General features: G+C 40.4%; 2 protein-coding genes across 2 annotated transcripts; one reads left to right on the forward strand and one right to left on the reverse strand.

Moving 5' to 3' along the window:
- Positions 1-555: 555 nt before the first annotated feature.
- Positions 556-6,654, forward strand: dcxr (dicarbonyl/L-xylulose reductase). Its single transcript, XM_084566942.1, has 8 exons — positions 556-899; positions 2,497-2,594; positions 3,362-3,516; positions 3,645-3,687; positions 3,926-4,025; positions 4,133-4,197; positions 5,583-5,700; positions 6,027-6,654. The coding sequence occupies exons 1-8, from the start codon at positions 848-850 to the stop codon at positions 6,128-6,130; spliced, it is 735 nt and encodes a 244-aa protein (XP_084423068.1). The 5' UTR covers positions 556-847; the 3' UTR covers positions 6,131-6,654.
- Positions 6,655-9,596: 2,942 nt separating this feature from the next.
- On the reverse strand, positions 9,597-18,721 carry rac3b (Rac family small GTPase 3b). Its single transcript, XM_084567840.1, has 6 exons — positions 18,670-18,721; positions 16,279-16,350; positions 13,544-13,661; positions 12,858-12,920; positions 12,119-12,278; positions 9,597-10,235 (listed from the first exon to the last, which is right to left on the reverse strand). Exons 1-6 carry the CDS (start codon positions 18,702-18,704, stop codon positions 10,105-10,107), a joined length of 579 nt encoding a protein of 192 aa, XP_084423966.1. The 5' UTR covers positions 18,705-18,721; the 3' UTR covers positions 9,597-10,104.
- Positions 18,722-19,209: the final 488 nt, after the last annotated feature.

Here is a 19,209-nt window from a genome sequence, read left to right on the forward strand (position 1 = left end):
ATTAGCACCAACTCGGCTAGTGACCTTTGACAGTCCACAACCGTAACCTGTCACTTTAAACGGTCATGCCACTAATTATGCTGAACTGAAAGTTTTTTTATAAAAAAATATATAAATTATGTGTAGATATAACATATCACAAATTAACTCTGTTTGAAGGCTCGTCCGCACTGCCTCTGTTTTTGACAGCCGGAGCCTTCCATTAGCTTGTCTATCACTGTGTTATGCAAATGATGTTAATTAGCATACTACATTCTATACTTCTATACATACTATAAGCTATGGACCATAGATAATAATTCAACTAAAGCTAATGAATGAATAATCAAACTGAAGTCAGTGAGGGTGAACTAGAGCTGAGCAAACACTGTTAGAGATTAACCAAAGACGGATTGCTGTGTCTGCAGTGTGAGGTGTTTTCAGAGTAAGTCTAAGTAACTCTTTACTATCCTTTTTTTTTTTTTAGTTTTTCTTGTACAGCCTCAAAGTTAACCCCCTTGAAAAATCTGAAATGTATGTTTACTGCACTTTGCCTTTGTTGCTGAGAATGATGGTTTCTGTCAATTCACAGTGACTGTGCAGTGATGACCTGGAAGACAAACACGATTTGATCATTGACTTCAGTGTAATTTTAATCTTTGAGCCCTGCGGAACGCACACACGACGCTTCCTGCAGCTTGTAACCCGGACATACTGAGAGGGAGAGAGAGAGAGATCTGGAAGTTGTAGTTGAGTTTAGCCCGATCAGTCCTGACAATAGCTGAGATCGCCCTAGATCGTTTCTCTTCCGTCTATAAGTACATCTGAGGTGTCCATCTGCAGCTGATCGTGGCGGACCCAACCACCCATGGAGATTTCATTTGCAGGCAAACAAGCTCTGGTTACCGGAGCAGGAAAAGGTAAAGACAACTAAATCACAAGACACACGCACAGGACGTTTACTGTGCGTACAGGGACACCACCAGGCTACTTTAAAAATGACAGCCTCATTTTCAGCCCAGGAGGCTGTTGACTCAGTGCCGTAGTGTTACGTGGTATGTAACCAGTGTTATGTCAAACGATCAAACGTGTAGATTTTATTAAATCCTAGTGTAGAACCCAAAGTTTCCAAATAAACCAAATGTGTCTTTCAAAACGACCACGAAGAGTGAGCTGCCTTGCAAAATGGTCTGCCACTGGAAGCAACTTTTTTAAGGATTCAGTGTTTTGTCCAAAGGCACTACAGCATGAGGAAGGGCTAGGGGACAAAATTGCTAACCCAGAGCTACACACTGACATACAGTATGTTAAAAAACAGTTTGGACAGCGGTGTTGTGGTAATTATTAGCATTAGACTCCTCACACCAAGAAGGTACTGGGTTCAAACCTGTCAGCCAGCTGGGGGTTTTCTGTGGGGAGTTTGTACTCCCTGTTCTCTTTGGATACTCCCACCATCACCACCAAAGTTGGGTTAATTGGTGATTCTAAATTGGCTGTAGGTGTGAGTGTGAATCGTTGAGAGTCTTGATGAAACAGCATTCTTTGGACAAATAAAACTAAAATCAGCCTGTACCTGAATGACAGGATCCAGAGTATATAAACCAACACCGTAAAACACTGTGGAGGCAGTGTGACTAAATTTATGCCCATATTCATTATAGATTTAAGATTCAAGTCGTTTTTATCATCACTTCCACAATATGTTAATGAAAACACTGCTACATTTATGCTAACACGACACACTCAATAACTGCTATTGCTACAATACTTACCATAATTATGGAACTGTAATCTGAATATGCTTTGGTAAACAACTTGTTATTGTCTGTGTGTCTTTGAAATACAGTATATGTAAAATTAAATGAAAATATTTTACACCGTATAATGGTGTGCCAAGCATTATGGAATAGCCTGCATCTGGAACTTTTTGAGAGTTTCTTTTCAGAAGTTTAATGCCGTCTGTGCGTCCTTACTCATGTCCATACTCATTAATGAATTAAAAGATGGACGTCCACAAAGTGGTTTGCCTGGATCATTGCAGACTTATAGACACATGATGTAATGTATGTCACTTCCACGCAGAAAGCTTGGCTGGCCTTTTGGCAAGGGGATTTCCCCTATTTGGCATTATTGTAATGCATTCAACAGATGATAATATACAGTAGTTGGAAATGGAAGTGTTCATTAATGTATGTAATATAAGGGGTGGGGTACACCCTGTAGATAGATAGATAGATAGATAGATAGATAATTTATTGATAACAAACAGGAGATGATGACGATAAAGTCAATAATTAAGTTCCATGGGAACTCAGTGAAGCAGAGGACCGATTAGTTCATTAGATTTGCACATTCCCTAAACAAGTCTCATCAGTATGAAAATGGAATTTAAAAAAAGCTTTGTTTGTGGAGCAAAGCCTGAGACATGCGTGGAATGTGCATGTGTGAGTGTGTGTCAGCTCCGTGTCACATAACTCTGTAATGAGTCTTTGTGTGTATGGATGTTTTGTGTCTCAGGGATTGGAAAGGCCACGGCTCTGGCTCTGGCACACTGTGGAGCAAAGGTCACAGCCGTCACGCGCACCCAGGCGGACCTCAATAGTCTGACGGATGAGGTATACCCCCACATCTCAGCACCCCTACTTATACACACCAAGTCACCCATGTGAGGGGCCCTTGTCCCTGACCCCTGACGCCCCCACCTCTGTTTCATTTGTCCCATTGTGTCTCCATCTCTGCACGTATTGTCATCTGAGGCACTGCTCTCACCTCACTGCTCTGTTCATCTTTTCTCTCTTTTCTCTCATCCTCCTTTTCATGATCAATACTTACTTATACTGTTTTTTTTACCTCTGTGGACTGACTGAATTCTCACGTGTGTCGCTTTTATTTAAGACAACAATCAAGGCTAGTTTTCTAGGCTTGTATGAAGTATCTATCAGTTGAATTTTGGGATTATTCTATATTATTTTGTGGCAGTTGCACTCATAACTTTCAGAAAGAAAAAAAAAAATCAAGCCTTCTATGTTAAAATGATTTATGTATTTTTATTTGGAAATTAATACTTTACATTACATTATTAAAATACTGTAACTTAATCAATCAATAAGCCTGGAAGCAATTTTGCTCAGTTTTACAATTAACATTTGATCACTAAAAATGCAATAAGTAGTCATTAAATATAAATTTGACAACTTATTTTATGTTAATTAAAATATTTAAAAAACGATATAATTATCGTTCTTATTGTCATTAGTAGTAGTCGTAGTAGTAGAAGTAGTAGAAGAAGATGTAGTAGTAGTTGTAGTAGAAGTAGTAGTAGTATAAACATTAAAAACCTTCCTATCTTCTTCTGTTCTCTGCACGAACATTCCTCTCACAGTGTCCATCCATCACCCCCGTGTGTGTGGACCTAGCAGACTGGGGGGCCACAGAGGCTGCCCTGCAGAACATCGGCCCCATTGATCTGCTGGTGAATAATGCTGCATGTGCCAACCTGCAGCCATTTCTGGAGGTCACACCTGACCAGTTTGACCGGTAAAGTAAATATGACGTTTATGATCCCCCACCATGCGTATTGCACCAGTATATAGTCAAAGGATACAGCACAATTGTACGAGTCAGAAATGACAGCTTCATCATGTTCTGTTTAATATATTCCTCAGGGCATTCAGTGTGAATGTGAAAGCAGTGCTGCACGTGTCCCAGGTAAAACAGTCAAGGCTAGTTTTCTCTTCTCTGTGTCTGCTTACCAAATTTCATGAACTGCAGATTTGTAGGACGTTTGTATGTTTGAAGTTGTACATTCTTAGTATCCTTCTTCCTCCATCCCGTGGCCTTGGTGGCCGTACATGACTGATTTGTTGTAAAGTTGTGCTTTCTAAAACAGCTTTACATTTTTACATTGACTCAATGGGATCAAACAGAGGTCTGTTTCTGTGGGTAGATAGTGGCTCGTGGAATGAAGGCAAGAGGATCTGGAGGCGCCATTGTCAATGTGTCCAGCCAGGCCTCACAGTGTGCCCTCAGAGACCATGCTGTCTACTGTGAGTAACACAACTACATTCAAGGGGAAGAATGTTGGTGTTCGGAGTGCCTAAATGAAAGTAGCCCAGTGCTAGTAACAGACATTTGTGTTCTTATCATTGTTCAGGTGCCACCAAAGGGGCCCTGGACATGCTGACTAAAGTGATGGCACTAGAGCTGGGACCCCACAAGGTACTGTTTTAACCTAAAGGAAGTCAACAAAACCTGAATTTTGATGTCATGGTAGTCACAAAGGGAAAACAATGACATACAGTAGTACAGGTATCACTCATTCAATCATAAAGTGAGATTCCACTGCAAGAACTTCTGGCAGGGAACTGAAACCCTGAAACCCTTTTTTACCCCACAGTAAGTCAGTCAATTAATCAGTCAGTGCATCCAAGTAGCTTCTTCACTTCTAAAAGACTGGCCTGCCAGCCTTTGAGCTGTCCCTAAAATGTTTAAGTGCCATTCACACTTCGGGTCTGCAGTCTCTGGCCATTAATGGGTTGTCAAGTTATCATTCATTGGGGAAGGATCAAACTAATTTCTCCCATTACAGGTGAGTATCTGGTTGTTACAGACCCTTATCATGTGAGCTTCACGTGGGCACTGCCCACAGAATTTTAGAAAGATGTCTTCAAGAAACCTTACCATGCCATATATGACTGAAAACCTTCACAGACATAATGCCACACACTTGGAGTCTTTGAAATAGTGTGGGAGTATGGCAGGTCATCAAGGAAATGTACCCATCAACCTTTTTTACTCACTGTTAAGTTATGTTTTGGTACCAAAACTACTTGGTTAGATGGGGAAAAGATCGTGGTATTGAGGAAAAATATGCTAAAACTAGAACAAAAAATCGTTGCCTAAAAATAAGCTGCCATGACAAAAGCTGTACAGACCATTTGACCGCGATCTCATGGCATCTAATATTGTCACGCATGGGTTAAGACTGTGTCATGGGCACATTGTGTCCTTTTGTGTATGTCTGTTATACCAGCACCGTTGACCATCAACTGCTTTTCCATCTCAGCACTGCTCAGATTGCCATTTGACCAAACGGCAACATTTAATGCTGCTAGTCCCACCCACACCAATTTCACCACCTCAGGGACTCAACAGAGATAAAATTCATGTGATCCTAAAATCATTCATAATACCCTGCAACCTTGAATGGATGCTGAATTTTAAATCGTGGAGTGATCACAAAAATAACCTCTTCATATTATAATGCAATCTAACACTCAGTGGTATTAATTTGACCAGAATTATCACTTCACTTTGTACTGTACACATCATATTGGTATTTCTTGTGAGGCACTTTGAGAGTTTTAAATTTTGCTTACCTACCTCGTTTTTTGTGCATCTGTGCCTCTGATTACTGCTGTCAGTACCACTGTTAACACAAAGCTTTTAAAAGACATATTAAGTAAAATGGAATATTGATAGAGCAAATAATTAATACCTTAAAGCTGATTAGATAAAGAAAGAGGAATTCATCTTTATGGTGTTCTCAATGATTCAGTGTTGGACCTGCTTTAACTAAATTGCCACTGTTGTGTTGTGATCAGATCCGTGTGAACTCTGTGAACCCCACAGTGGTGATGACTGAGATGGGTCGCCTGGGCTGGAGCAACCCCGAGAAAGCCAAGACCATGCTTTCCCGCATCCCCCTCGGCCACTTCGCAGGTCAGTCATAGAAGACTGTGTGACATACCCTTATCATGATGTTTAGTTTTCCAGATCCCTGTATGTACTTACTTGTTGTGTTTTCGAACATTTCTTCTGTCTGTCAGAGACAGTTGATAGTTAGATAGAGTTAGTTTGTGGGCACCAGGGACAATGAAGTCCAGAATTTACAATTCTTGTTTAAAATTGTTGTTCTAAATATGCACTGTTTAAATATGAAGAAACCAGGCACATAGCTAGAGATGTTGTTAGGCTAGCTTAGCATAAACTGGCTTCAGTTTGTTAAGCTAAGTGTGACATGAACTGTACCATATGTCTCTGTGCAGAGGTGGAGGACGTGGTGAACAGTATTTTATTTTTACTGAGTGATAAGAGCAACATGACTAACGGAGTCACTCTGCCCGTGGATGGAGGTTTCCTGGCCTGTTGACCGAAAGTCCCTTTGGCAGATCGTAACCTGGTCGGAAGAAAAAAAAAGATGATGCTTTCTCATTACTTAACATTACACACATGGATGTAGAGGTTCATTTCATTCACTAAATAAACTCACCCACTACACAACACTTGTAGATGTCCTGTGTTTTTATGTGTTTTATTCTCGTTTTTAGTAGGAACAATCAGGATGAAATTTACTTTAGAGGAAGTAATGTGTTTGCAAACTTAGTTAGAAACAACCATGTATGCACAGCTTTATATGGAATATACAGCGGTTAAAGACAGTCACTATCAGTCTTGAATTCCATGCTTTATTTTTGACAGATAGCTTTGGTACTTGTAAAATCAAGTCAGCTCTTCTTTCTTGCTATAAAAACTAGGACAATTATTCTAGCTGGAATTTGGATTGCATTTAGGCATATACCAGTCATGATTGCTTTAAAAGAGCAAAACATGCAGACTGAGGTTGCATCCAGTGCCTGTAGACTTTCTACAGCCAATGTAAGACATGCACTGTGTATAGAATTAGTATTTCTACATTTGTTGCAGAAGCCATAATTTCAGATATTCAAGTTATGTTCCAACATCGGCTAACATGAAAATTTGAAGTGGGCCCTATACCCAGCAGCATTCCTCTCCAGTTTAATTACATTAAATACAAATGTATTTAGAAATAATAAATAAGCATAATATCAACAAAGAAATTAAAGGTATTAAATGTAGATGTAGACACAGGATCTTAAGCTGTCTTAATGCCCTTCAGTTTCTATTAATCAGTTAAATAAATGACTGTTTCTACACAGTGAACCAGTGGTCAAAGCAGTTAGTTGTTTTGTCTAGTTGGTAATTCAGTGTTGCTGGAAAAGTTACCAAACAGCTTAACTTGATTTTGCAGATGACGCGTCCAAATTCATACTAAAGCAGTAACACAAGTGTTTCTAATTTTTAAAAATGCTCACATATCTACTAGAATATACCACTTAATACTAATTTGTATACTCAAATCATATTTTAACTGCCAAAACCCATGGAACACAGACAAGCCTCTGGCGTTTGAGACTAATGGGCAGTTAGAACCACTTTATTAATGTTTTTTTAGTTTACCTTCATGTGCACCTGTCTCCATGGAGATTTCATGTTGAAGAAAGGACTGGAAGGCTGCGGCTATGTCTTGTTTATAGACCCAGTGGGAGTTTATATTGTAAAACTGAAACTTCTTCAGTGTGACTGCAGTATTTTTAGCCTTTCAATTCAGCTTTTGTTTTATTCAGTATTTGCCCACCAGGATTTATATCTCTCTAGCAATGTGGTCAAAACTTGGGAGAACATTTAGATGTTGAAATGGGAAAGAAAATACAGAAATATCACTGGAAAGACTGGCAGACATATATTTCTAAAACCATGGCTGTAGCTGAGAAATAAATGATGACAGAAAGCACAGTGCCTTACATATACATTTGTATTTAGTATACAAAAATTGAAATATTTCACCACACATTAATGTGAAGTAATAAAAAATAAGACAAACAGTTGGAACAAGTATACAAGTCATCTTACATTACATACATACATGGCCAATGCATTTCATCACACAGCCTCTCCTAAGAATTACAGTGGGTCAAATAACCAGAGAATTTCCATGCAATAGTAGTATTAGAAATGTTTGCTGCGTTTCTCAGCTACATTTTGACACCTTAGCTAGGCAGGACCACAGGACAGGATTCAACCACACAGCAATGCCAACCAAAGACAGCATGACAGAGTGCACTGCAGTGCTGTAACTCACCACACAAGGGAGACGGAAACACTGCAGGCAGCAATCATACAGAAATGCATTTCATAAAGGTGCAATCTGCACTGTTTGCCACACTGACAAACTTCACAAAGATTGGCCCCTTTAATGTACACCGTTAGCAACACTTCTAACTTCAACATGAGCAACTATAATCCCTTTAGATTGAATAGTTTTAGTTTTAAGCTAAATATTCAGGTACATGTAGATAAGATATTCGTAATGCATTCCTGTTCTAAGGATTATTCTGTACATCACTAGATGTCACTGATATCCATTTTTTTCTTTCTTTATGTCCACATATTGTTGAAAAGTCTTGTGTATTACTACAATACAATATGAAATAGTACCAAAAACTGGACACTAAAAAACTTGGCTTAAAACAATACTGTCTTTTATGCACTACCCCAAACTGATGAACACCGCTGTCTGACTGATATTGACACATGCTCATTCACACATACAAACACCAGCATTTATGTACACGCCTGTGACACACAAACACACCCATACATACGTTTGTATAGCTATTTTTGTGAGGACATTTATTGACATCATGCATTCCCTAGCCCCTTACCCTAACCATCTCAACTAAATGCATAACCCTAACCCTTATCCTAATCCTAACCATAACCTAATTGTGATCTTTACCCTAAAACCCTCAAACAGCCTTGCAAAGGAGTGAGGATCGCTCAACACGTCCTCAATTTGCACAAATGTCTTCACTCCAATGGTGTAAAACTCCAACCTGTCCTCAGAAAGATAGCTGTACAAGAGCGCACACACACCCACACAGAGGAACACAGACAAAATTGAAACAATGTGATGATTTTAAGACAGAATATTTTAAGACCCACGCAAGCTCCTCCACCCCCAGCGGCAGAACTTAGGCAGCAAGGTTGTACAGCCCCCATGTTTGGCATGCTCATCTGTCACATGTTCACAGTTAGATGAAGTTACCCTAAGACACTTGACTAGGATCAGATGCTTGCCTGAAGTAACAGATTTGTTTTCTCTATAAAAAAGATAGGAATGACTGGACCCAGAGCTTTCAACACATGTCATACTGTTCCTCAGTCTTTGTCTTTTCACTGACTTTCTGAAAGTCCATGCCAATGCTTCTGAAGTTAAGATTATTTTGTGAAGTTACTATTGACAAATTCAGTTTGAATTCTTTACTATGGGCCTGCGATCAAATTCAGCCGCTGTTGAAGGCAAGAAGCCAAGTCTAAAAGCTGCAGTAAAACCAGGCTTGTCTTAAAAAAATTGTACTAACTGAAGTAAAGGCTAAGATGATAAACAGGACAAGCACTACACAATTAGTCAGTAATCTGTTGAAATAACTAGTTTAACCTGCTGGGTAGCAGATGCCCTTTGTTTCTTTGACTGTGGCCATTGTTACAGCAGGACCTGGCCCCAGATGTTCTGTATGATAATACAATGATCAAATGCATTGATTTGGCAATATGCACCAAAACTGAACAAAATTGGGGACCTTCACAAAGGAAACTTAGTTTGGATCTGAGTTGCGAAAATGTCAGTTATAACTGAACAACCAGAAATACCCAATGCCAACTAGATCATCTGACAGCTAGTGTTTCCAAACCAACCTGACTTTGTTGAGATGTTGCCACAGATCCTTGTGATTACCTTTTAGAGGGCAATGATAAATTGACAGGAGTAATGGCCAAATCTGCCTTCTATCTGATTCTACATCTTATAAATGCAGCAAAGAGTATTTTGTTTTAACATACCGATCTTAGATTGGAAGCTGAGGGTAACTTCAGACCTGAAGGCTTAATCACAGTTCACGTTCTATCTTGTCAACACTGCATTCATTCAAGCAAGCATGGCTGAGAAAGAAGATGTTTCAGTATAAAGACAAGTGGTTGAAACCTTTGTCAGTCCTCGTGGCAACATGATGTGTTTCAATGAATACGAAGTAGTTGGACAGTCAATGTCTTTCACATAGAACATATGACCCTATTCAGTAATGGTAAAAAAATTGTATTACATATCGGTCTTATTACCAATATGGTTTTGAAAAAACATCAGTATAAAGAAAGCAATTTCAGCAGTGCACACTCGCTCTTACTAGTTTTCTCTCTCATCCTCTCGCAGAAGTAGTGGTTGTTGTTTATGGTGATGTAGTGTAGTGTTATAGCAGTGTTTCCTCCTCAGAACATGGTGCATCTCTTCCCCCTCTTCTTCACAGGTGGAGGGCAGAGCACAGCCCGGATGGCCTCATCAAATACGGTCTTCAGACCTCGCTGGGTCAGTGCTGAGCACTCCAGATACTTCACAGCCCCTAAGGATCAGGAAAAGGGCAGGATGGAAACACAACTCTTAGTGAACTAGGGATGCTTCTAGTGATATGTCATCAACTTAGTGCCTGAATATTCTTGCTGCTATGAAGCCCAAGAACTATGAAGTCCTTGGAGTCAAAAACTGTCATCTCCCCACGTCTGTCTGACATTGGAAATGGGAATATGACAAACAATTCCAGATCAAGCACAGCTACACACAGCACTACATCAGGTGTGTGGATGTGTGCAGATAACACAAATGTATTCAGAGAAAGACTGAGTCTGGAAATGTTCTGCCTTATCTCCCTGAGTGCAAGATATAAAAAAAGCACTGTGGTGCAGTGAGAGGGGCATTTCAGAAAACTTCTCACCATTTCAATTGTGGCTGATTTCCCTAGAAATATTACAACATATGATGTGTTATGCTTAGGAAAATGGTCAACAGAAATTCAAAATACTGCATATCTAAAATAATGAGGAGGGTTCTGTGATGGCTCACTGTGTAGTTGTATCCCTGTTGTACCCCTGTCTGATGGACAGAGTGGTTGAGATTGCGTTCACTTGTTTTAGCACCACTGAAAACTAAGGACTAATCCCAGATCAAATTAACCATTTTGGTAAAATGAAGTTTAGGCTGTGTTAACTGTATATTTTTTACAATGGACTTTTGTTTAAAAACATGGCAGACTTTGCCTGCTTACCATTCTGATTTGGGGAGTACCATACATGAGTTTTTTCTTTTTCTTTTTGGGAGTGGAGCAACACTCTAGTTCGCTGTCCTTTTTGCTTCGGTGTCAGGTTGAATTTAAGGACTTTTCCCTGTTAAGTTTGGTGGTAGTGGCAGGGTCGAGCTAAATGCTGATGATCCCCTAGACTAACTTGCTTAAAGGAACATTTCAGCAGTACTGGGATTGTTAGATACTGCTGAGTACAGGGCAAGGGTATGGACTAAAAAGCAGCACATATAGAAGCAAGAAGGTGCTCCCATTCAAATGGCATTAAACACCATTCTATAAATACCTAGGATGTTTTCAGCTACTAATTATGGACTCAAACTGCACATCTGGCCCTTTAATAAGTGTGCTGTTAGTAAGACTATGCTTTAATGTATATCTGTCAGTTGCATTGGAGTTGGCTTGCCTGCTAGAACTTCTGTGTTTGTGGATCATCAATTATAGTAACAAGAGCTGCAGCTCCAGACTATCAACCCAGCTTGAATTTAATACCGATGATGAAAATATATACTATATAGCTATATATATCTATCTAGATCAGAGGTGTCAAACTCATTTTAATTTAGGGGCCATAGCTCAATTTCATATCAAGTGGGCCGGACCAGTAACACAACATAATAACACAATAATGACAACTCCAATTTCTTTCCTTTTGTTTTAGTGGAAAGAAGTACAAGTATTAGGAGAATGTTTTGTAAAATTATCCTTTTACAAAACACTTTAAATTTCTCATGAAAATAAGTGCAATTTCAGCACATTTCTGTCTTCTTTTTAGTTCTCGGTCTCAGTGTTGTTTCTCTCCACTACTCTTACTAAAATTGGCGGGCCTGTTTTGGCCCCAGGGTTTGACACCCCTGATCTAGATACAGTATATGGTCAACATAAAGACTGGAAGTGGGGGAAACACCAAGTCAGGCTACCAACATCTCACAAGCTTAATGGTTATCAAGTTGTATAGTAGTTTGCTAAACTACAGTCAAGAAGTCAAGAGGAAGTCAGCTACAACTGAAACTTGATGAACAACAGTTGCTGTGTCCCATCAGTGTGTTAAGTGCACTGTCTCTGCCAATAGAACAGGTTACCAGGTACAGTTCCAGCACTGAACTTCCACTAAGCCACATATTTAGGCGCACAGTCACACACAACCTCACCAATCTCTCTTGCCATGGCCAGGCCCTGCGGGTAGGTGATAGGGGAAAGCTTCTTGTCTCTCAGCCTCTCGATAGTGTCCTTGTCATCTCGCAGATCCAGCTTGGTACCCACCAGGATGATGGGCGTGTTGGGGCAATGGTGTCTCACCTCAGGGTACCACTGAGGCACCACAAGCACACACATGCGTGCATACAGATAAACAAAGGACAATGTCAGTGAAAGAGGAGAAAGAGAATAGTTAGCCGGATGCAAACGCTGTGTGTCGAGCGTTTTTCCAAGATAACATTCAAAAGTTGCTTATGCAAAGTTTTTAATAGATCTGTCGGAATGATATAGTTGTATGTACACAAAACACCCACAGGCAAAGCAACCTTCAGTCACATCATGTGATGAGAGAATCCCTTTCAGAATAGAAACTCTACAGAGGAAGCCTGGACCTTTAGGAAAGCGTGATTTCATATGAGAGCATCTCATGACGCTCAACAGACCAAACCACAGTCAGCCGTCACGCTTCCTCAGTAGAGTGTTGCACTTGTTCAGGCCTCATCTCACAACGTTTCTATCTACTCCATCCAACTAGGAGCTCAGTTCAAAACCAGTGCGTTCTAAGCTGAGGACTGAACAGGTGAGGTAGCAGTGTGATAAGCCAGGTGGAGCCATAGATGTGCCTCCTTGTGGTCAGACTCGGCACGGAGGGGGATAAAGGGAGGGGGTCGGGTGGTCAGTCAGCGTACTGACCTTAGCTCGGACGTTCTCAAAGGAGGCCGGACTGACCAGGGAGAAGCATATCAAGAACACATCCTGGGAGAGAACCAGAGAGATGACTAGTTGAAAGCGAGATCAGTGTGTGGGTGTGTGTGTGTGGAACCAAAAAAATCCTTCAACATAATGTTGACTGTTCACTTATTGCATGAACACAAAGGCTTCTTTGTGTTGTCAAAATAGGTAGCGTTTCACGGCCAGTCTAAAGAGAGTGACAGCCATCCTTACTGAAGACCCACCTTCATTTTGATTTTGACACAAAAATAGTGCGGTGAGTCTGGTTTTCATTTTTATCACTATCAACATTTCATTACTGTTTGTGACACTGACATTAGAATTTTCTCCACTATACACCAAAAAAGTGTCAGCTTATTCTTTTCATTTTAATATGATCATAAAACACCCATAACAGTATGTGGCAAATGGAATTGCTGGATTTTCATTTTCATTTTTACTACATTTTATTTTTATAAAATATGTACTTGGACAATTAAAATGCAATGCTTTCCATTATCATTTTTAAAATAATCCCCTCTAGGATCCAATATCAATTTGTATTTTACTGGTCACTCTTTACTGTCTTAGTTCTCCCTGGTAGTTTGGAGTGTGTGTGCATTTGTGTGTGTGTATGTGTGTGTTGTTGGGGGATAGTGTTTGAATACCGTCTGTGGGTAAGACAATGGCCTGAGCCTATCGTAGTCCTCCTGTCCTGCTGTATCCCATAGGCCCAGATTCACTGGTTTCCCATCCACCATCACATTGGCAGAGTAGTTGTCAAAGCTGCAGGAAGTGGAAGGTGGATACTACACTGAGTGAAAAGCAGTTAATGGTACAGGAAACTGAGTAGTACTGATTTCGTACTAAGTGCACATGAACATGATCAGCATTTCCAAGCATATCTATCTGTCATGGGAATTCAATACACAGCATAGACAACTAAACTGCAATCATATCTTTTAGGGTCTGTTCCAAAGGTAGAATGATCACATTCTAAATCAAACTGCCAGTTGTAATAGTCAAATGACTAAAATCCAGCTTTAAAAATCTGCTCCACTCATTGTTTGAAAGGAACTCATGTTTAAGTTTTGACATCTTAATAATATACACCTCAGTAGACATCCCCAACTTAATATCAGCATCCAGGTACTAAGTTGTAACTTAGCAGTTACACAATAATTGACGAGTACAAATAAAAAAGTTATTGTTTTACATGGGCCTGTGGATCACAACACGTATTTCACATTTCTTGGCCCGGAGCAGAAACTTCCTGGAGTCTTGTTAGTGTGAGACTGCCAGACAACTAGCTGTGTCTTCAGGAAGTTACTGTTCCCAGCCAAGAATATATGTGGAATTCAATCCGTAGTAAAAAACATAACTGGTTTAAATACATAGGTTTATGGACAGTCTTACTAAAGAGATTGTACCATGTTAATAGTAACCCTAAACCATTCCTTAGTTATGGTGCTATAGGTCTAGGCTGTTTTGGGATGATGGACTGAGCACCTATCCTCTACTTCCCTACTCTCTTGCTATCTATTCATGCAGTAATGGAACTAATATTGTCCCATTTTCATGTTTATATGTTTTGGTTTACTCCTACTTTAAGAGCACAATGTATACCCACTAAACCTCTCTAAAATGAATATTTTGCATGATAGCTCTATCCATTATTTTATTCATTATCAATCTCTCATGTAAAATGCATCAGCTATAACTTGTACCCTTGTCTGTATCATGTTTAGACTCTCCATGTACTCCATGCTTTATTCAGATGGCTGTGTGACAGATGTATGTTTATCTCGTTCCTCCCGCTGCTCTCTTCTCTCTCTTTTCCTGTCTCTACACAGCCGGCCTTAGGCAGATGGATCCTGCTTTTCTCTCCTTAGTGCTTGCTCTGAGGGTTTCAGGCTCTGGGTTCAGTAAAGTGTTGTGAGACAATCGGAATTGTTATTGATGTTTACAATAAAACTGAATGGAAATGAAATAAGTGTTGGTATGTGCATTTTAAACTGCACATACAAAGCTTGCGGTTTTCCTATTTTCCTAAGTCAAGCTAAGCTAACTATCTGAACTGGGACCAGTATCTCCTCTTATCTAATTTTCAGCAAGATAGCAACACAAGCAGTTCTTAAAACATCAAACCATTTCTTCAAGGCTGTGTCTGACACCTGCGTTAAGTGTATATCTATAAAAAATAAAATAATTGGATCCTAGGCAGTGTTCAGACGACATGGTATTTGTGTCTTGTAAGATGGTCACTGTGTCACATGATTTGGCCAAATCACCACCAATGATTTACACACATTTGTACCAGACAAAAGAATCCTAGGTCACAGTCTTTCACATCCAGTGTGATGTCACTGAGAAGAAGGGGCCAGGGACCAACTATGTCCAACAAGCATGTACTGTAAATAAACAAGGTCATCTAAAATGATGTGCATGCTAGTGGCTGTCTCATGAGGGAAATGAAAAGAGGTGACTGCCGTGTTTACGGTTACTTCTACTGGTCAATATTATGCACAAGCTAGACAAATCCACATTTTTTCATCAGGCATTCAAAATGCAGCATTGGTGATACAGTACACTGGATAAATCCTATACTTGTCTTCTAGCATGTCTTTTGGTACGTTAGTTTATTAGTCAGTGTACATATTAAAAATATGGAACCATCTGGGATCACACTGACTACAGTGCCCATGAACATGTTAGCATCCTTACTTAAAAGTGCTCCGTACTCATCTTTAAACTGCCTTCATTTTAATTCAAGGTTGCATAGTAGTGACACTATTACGTTGAAAATTCCTGTCCACAGACATACAAGCATGCAAAACACCTAAGAAGACGGTTACAATACCAGTAAACAAGAACAGCTAGCTTACAACAGCTAGTCTTTCTTTTTTAATAGAACCTTTATTGGATTTTTACCGGCCGCCATTTTATTAGTTTATTCAGAGAAATTGTTAGCTATTTGGCAAAGTTATTGTGCTTCAAAAAAACTGGAACCCTTGTGTTTACCAGGGGATTTTAAATGTTTTTGCAAATTTGGCTGTACAGCACTTCGGTTGACTTTGGTTTATAATTGGGCTTTATAAATTAAACTGACTTAACTTGACGTATAGAGTCATAATGAAGAAGAGCAAGAAATCCCGCAACATATAGCATAGCACCCACAATACCCTGATTTCTATATCATAAAGTTAGTCTGACTACTGGAAGAGACATAAGACACTGAGTTCCACAATATGCATGAACAATCTACTGGCAGGTAGTGCTGTATCATTGTTATTATTATTTTCTAATACATTTTCATTTTACTTTTAGCTCCTAAAACCATTGCACAGTAAAGTATATTGTCAGAGCAGAGCCTAAAGCGTGGTGTTGTCCTGTGTTTACTCACACAGTGGGGATGTATTCGCCTGGGAAGGCATTGGTGGTGTAGCTGATCAGTAGACAGGTCTTACCCACAGCCCTGAGGAAGAGAGAGACAAGACAGGACACATAGGTACAAATTACGGTCGAACTCCCACATTCAAACGGACACAAACTGAATGTGTATATTCTGTATGTAGGACTGGAGTACATGACTATATGAGTGATAGTAAAAGCAGGCTGCTATTCCCTTCCAATGAGGTCTAAACAGACACTGGCCTACATTCATGTTGCCTAGGGACACAGTAGCCTCTTATGATACACCCCCCCACACTCCGCACACACTGTTACTCACACAGACACAACCTACCTCTCTTCTGCTCACATACAGTACACATAACACCCCCCACACCCCACACACACTGTACCAACACAAACTGTAGGCTGCTGCATGGATCGGTGGTGGCATGGGTGGGTTATTGGTTGTGTGCTCATGCATGCAGTAAAGAGCAATTGTGTGTGTGTGTGTCTCCATAGACGCAGCAAATGATGGTGACACCCAGTGCCAATATGTGTAACAGTGCCATGAGACTGATTTGAGGTCAGTGAGTTTCTCATGGCTGGGATGGAGAGCGGAACAAAGACGGGAAGAGAAAACAACTACTGAGATGGAGTTGAAAGTACAGAAAACTGCAATCTTCTTTACAGTTCAACTACAAAGGAAATCACTACAGTAAATGTCTTCTCTACAATGAAGGGAGGCCAAAAACTGCATTTCTTTAAGTGCCTCTTGAGGCTGGCTCCAAATGCAAGTCACTCCCACTGACCTCCATGTAAAACTGCTTTACAGCAGAAATAAATGTATTTACAGCCTGGCAAAACAAACAAACAAACAAAAAAAACCTCAGGCGTCTGTTACTAGTTTCCCCATTAATTTCCAGGGGTGAATTTTCATAATAACTCCATATGGTGCCACCCACATTAAGCTTCAAAACCATTCTTCAAAAATCCTTAACAGACACTAGTCAAGTGAGTTTCTGATGGGTTACACCCACAGATGTCCCTATTTAAACCTCAACTCCCCACCAGTCCTTTAGAACAGAAGAAGCTACTTGGATGGGTGGTGAAACGACTCTACAAGTCCAGTTGCCTTTCTTTAACGTTTGTGGAAATGACGTCATTGAGGTTTGTACATCTTTACATATGGTCATCATACTATTATATCTTCTTTAAGGTGTGTTTAAATGGAACACACGGTTATACAGTTCTGTTTCTTTTACCTTTAAGACATGCATGCAGACTTACTAATAATATTAACCATGTCCTTCAAGTGTACCAGTAAGACATGACAATATGACAGCCAGCCAGCATGAACAATACCAGTACCCCAAAATAGCAGCAGTGAATTGGAATTCAGCCATCACTCATTTTATTATGTACAGTGCAGGTCTATGTGATGCTGCAACATGTCAGAATATCTTACACGGGAAAGGCCTGGCGAGCTATTCAGGACTAAACAACACGAAACAAACCGAATAGCGTGTCAGAGTACCTTCTGAGTGTGTTGCTAGATCTGTTTGTAGCAACAAAAAACACTGTTATAGCATGTAGACCTGATAAACACCTACTTCTCTTCAAACACAAATTGACATTACAATGAAATTATCTGCGTTAGCTTTTCTCATCAGCTGATGAGCACTCCCAGTTGAGGGTAAACAGCTTGATGTGTGAAATTGGTGGACTGTTCCTTTTCATCTCCAACATGTGCTGCATGATATGTGCACCCTCAACAGCCTCATTCTGCGCATATAGCATCATCTGTGCTTTACAGCATAATTTATCAAAAACAAAGAAATACAAATCAAAATTCTTTCAGATTAAAATCATGTCTTTGGTTTTAGGCCCAATATTAATTTCTCATATAACAAATATTAACGTCACAGCTTGTGTGTTTACCCGGATTTTAATCTACAACTAGCGATGATAGAATTTTAAAAGGTCGATGCATTCCTGGTACAGACTTTAGTTTGAGACCACATGCAGCTGGGTGTGATCTGGATGCAGTATCGAAAATGCACACTGTGAGCAGAATTAGGACAGCGGGGCCTGCTTGCCACTAACAGGGCCACAAATTCCTCAGCGTGCATCAGCACTTCAGCCTGACTCCAGTGGCCTACAAGGCGTGTAGGTGTTCCCGCATAGCATCTCGAGGCGCTCCGCTCACCGCGCCCCAAAGATCAGATACAACAACACGGTGCATAACTGGAGAGAATTATCGAGCATCGGGGAGCGAAAAAACAGGTCGAGCGAAAGATCGCCGAGCCCCAGCCCCTTTTCCCACACAGCATCCTCCCATCATCCATTCATCCACGGAGGCATCAACTGCAAACGAGGAGCGTGCTGCTGTTTCTGCTCTTACCCGTCGCCCACCACCACACATTTGATAGCCTGCATTTGGACAGCTGCTGGAGACTTCCTGGAGACCGGCGCTGGTGGTTTAATAGATCCAACAGTCTGCGCTGATGGCTCGGATGAGAACAGCGGGCCAGTCCGCTCGGCGATGGAGCTGCAGTGAAAGAGGTTGATGACAAGCAGTTCCGAGCGTCTCCGGAAAACACCGAGTGGTTTTAAAGGGACAGCAGCAAGCGGAAAAGAAGAGTCGTAATGGGGGAGAGGCTTCCCTTCCTGTACTTCCGTCTTGGCTTCACGAAGCGCCATTTGGGCGTTTAGTCCATATCCTTTATAACAGATTTAAGTTTCCTTCACTTGCTGGATCTTGTCAATTCTAGTTGGACATGTTTGACATTTTGTTGTTGCAAAACGTCTTAAGCTTACTACTGACTTTTTCCTCATATGGTGTCATATTTTATAAAAACAACCATAAACCATAAACCCCCCACAGTGCGTCAACAATAGAGCCAAGGATCACCACTGCTGACAAGTTTTTGGTGGGTGATTA

Source organism: Chelon labrosus, assembly GCF_963514085.1.
Source record: "Chelon labrosus genome assembly, chromosome: 19".
Classification (NCBI taxonomy): Eukaryota; Metazoa; Chordata; class Actinopteri; order Mugiliformes; family Mugilidae; genus Chelon; species Chelon labrosus.

Coding starts and splice junctions, on each gene's coding strand:
- dcxr (XM_084566942.1), top strand. CDS start 848: ATGGAGATTTCATTTGCAGGCAAACAAGCTCTGGTTACCGGAGCAGGA. Junction 2,595..3,361: donor TCAATAGTCTGACGGATGAG/GTATACCCCCAC, acceptor TTCCTCTCACAG/TGTCCATCCATCACCCCCGT. Junction 4,198..5,582: donor TAGAGCTGGGACCCCACAAG/GTACTGTTTTAA, acceptor TGTTGTGATCAG/ATCCGTGTGAACTCTGTGAA.
- rac3b (XM_084567840.1), bottom strand. CDS start 18,704: ATGCAGGCTATCAAATGTGTGGTGGTGGGCGACGG. Junction 16,351..18,669: donor TGTGTGGTGGTGGGCGACGG/GTAAGAGCAGAA, acceptor TCTCTTCCTCAG/GGCTGTGGGTAAGACCTGTC. Junction 10,236..12,118: donor GGCCATGGCAAGAGAGATTG/GTGAGGTTGTGT, acceptor CCTGATCCTTAG/GGGCTGTGAAGTATCTGGAG.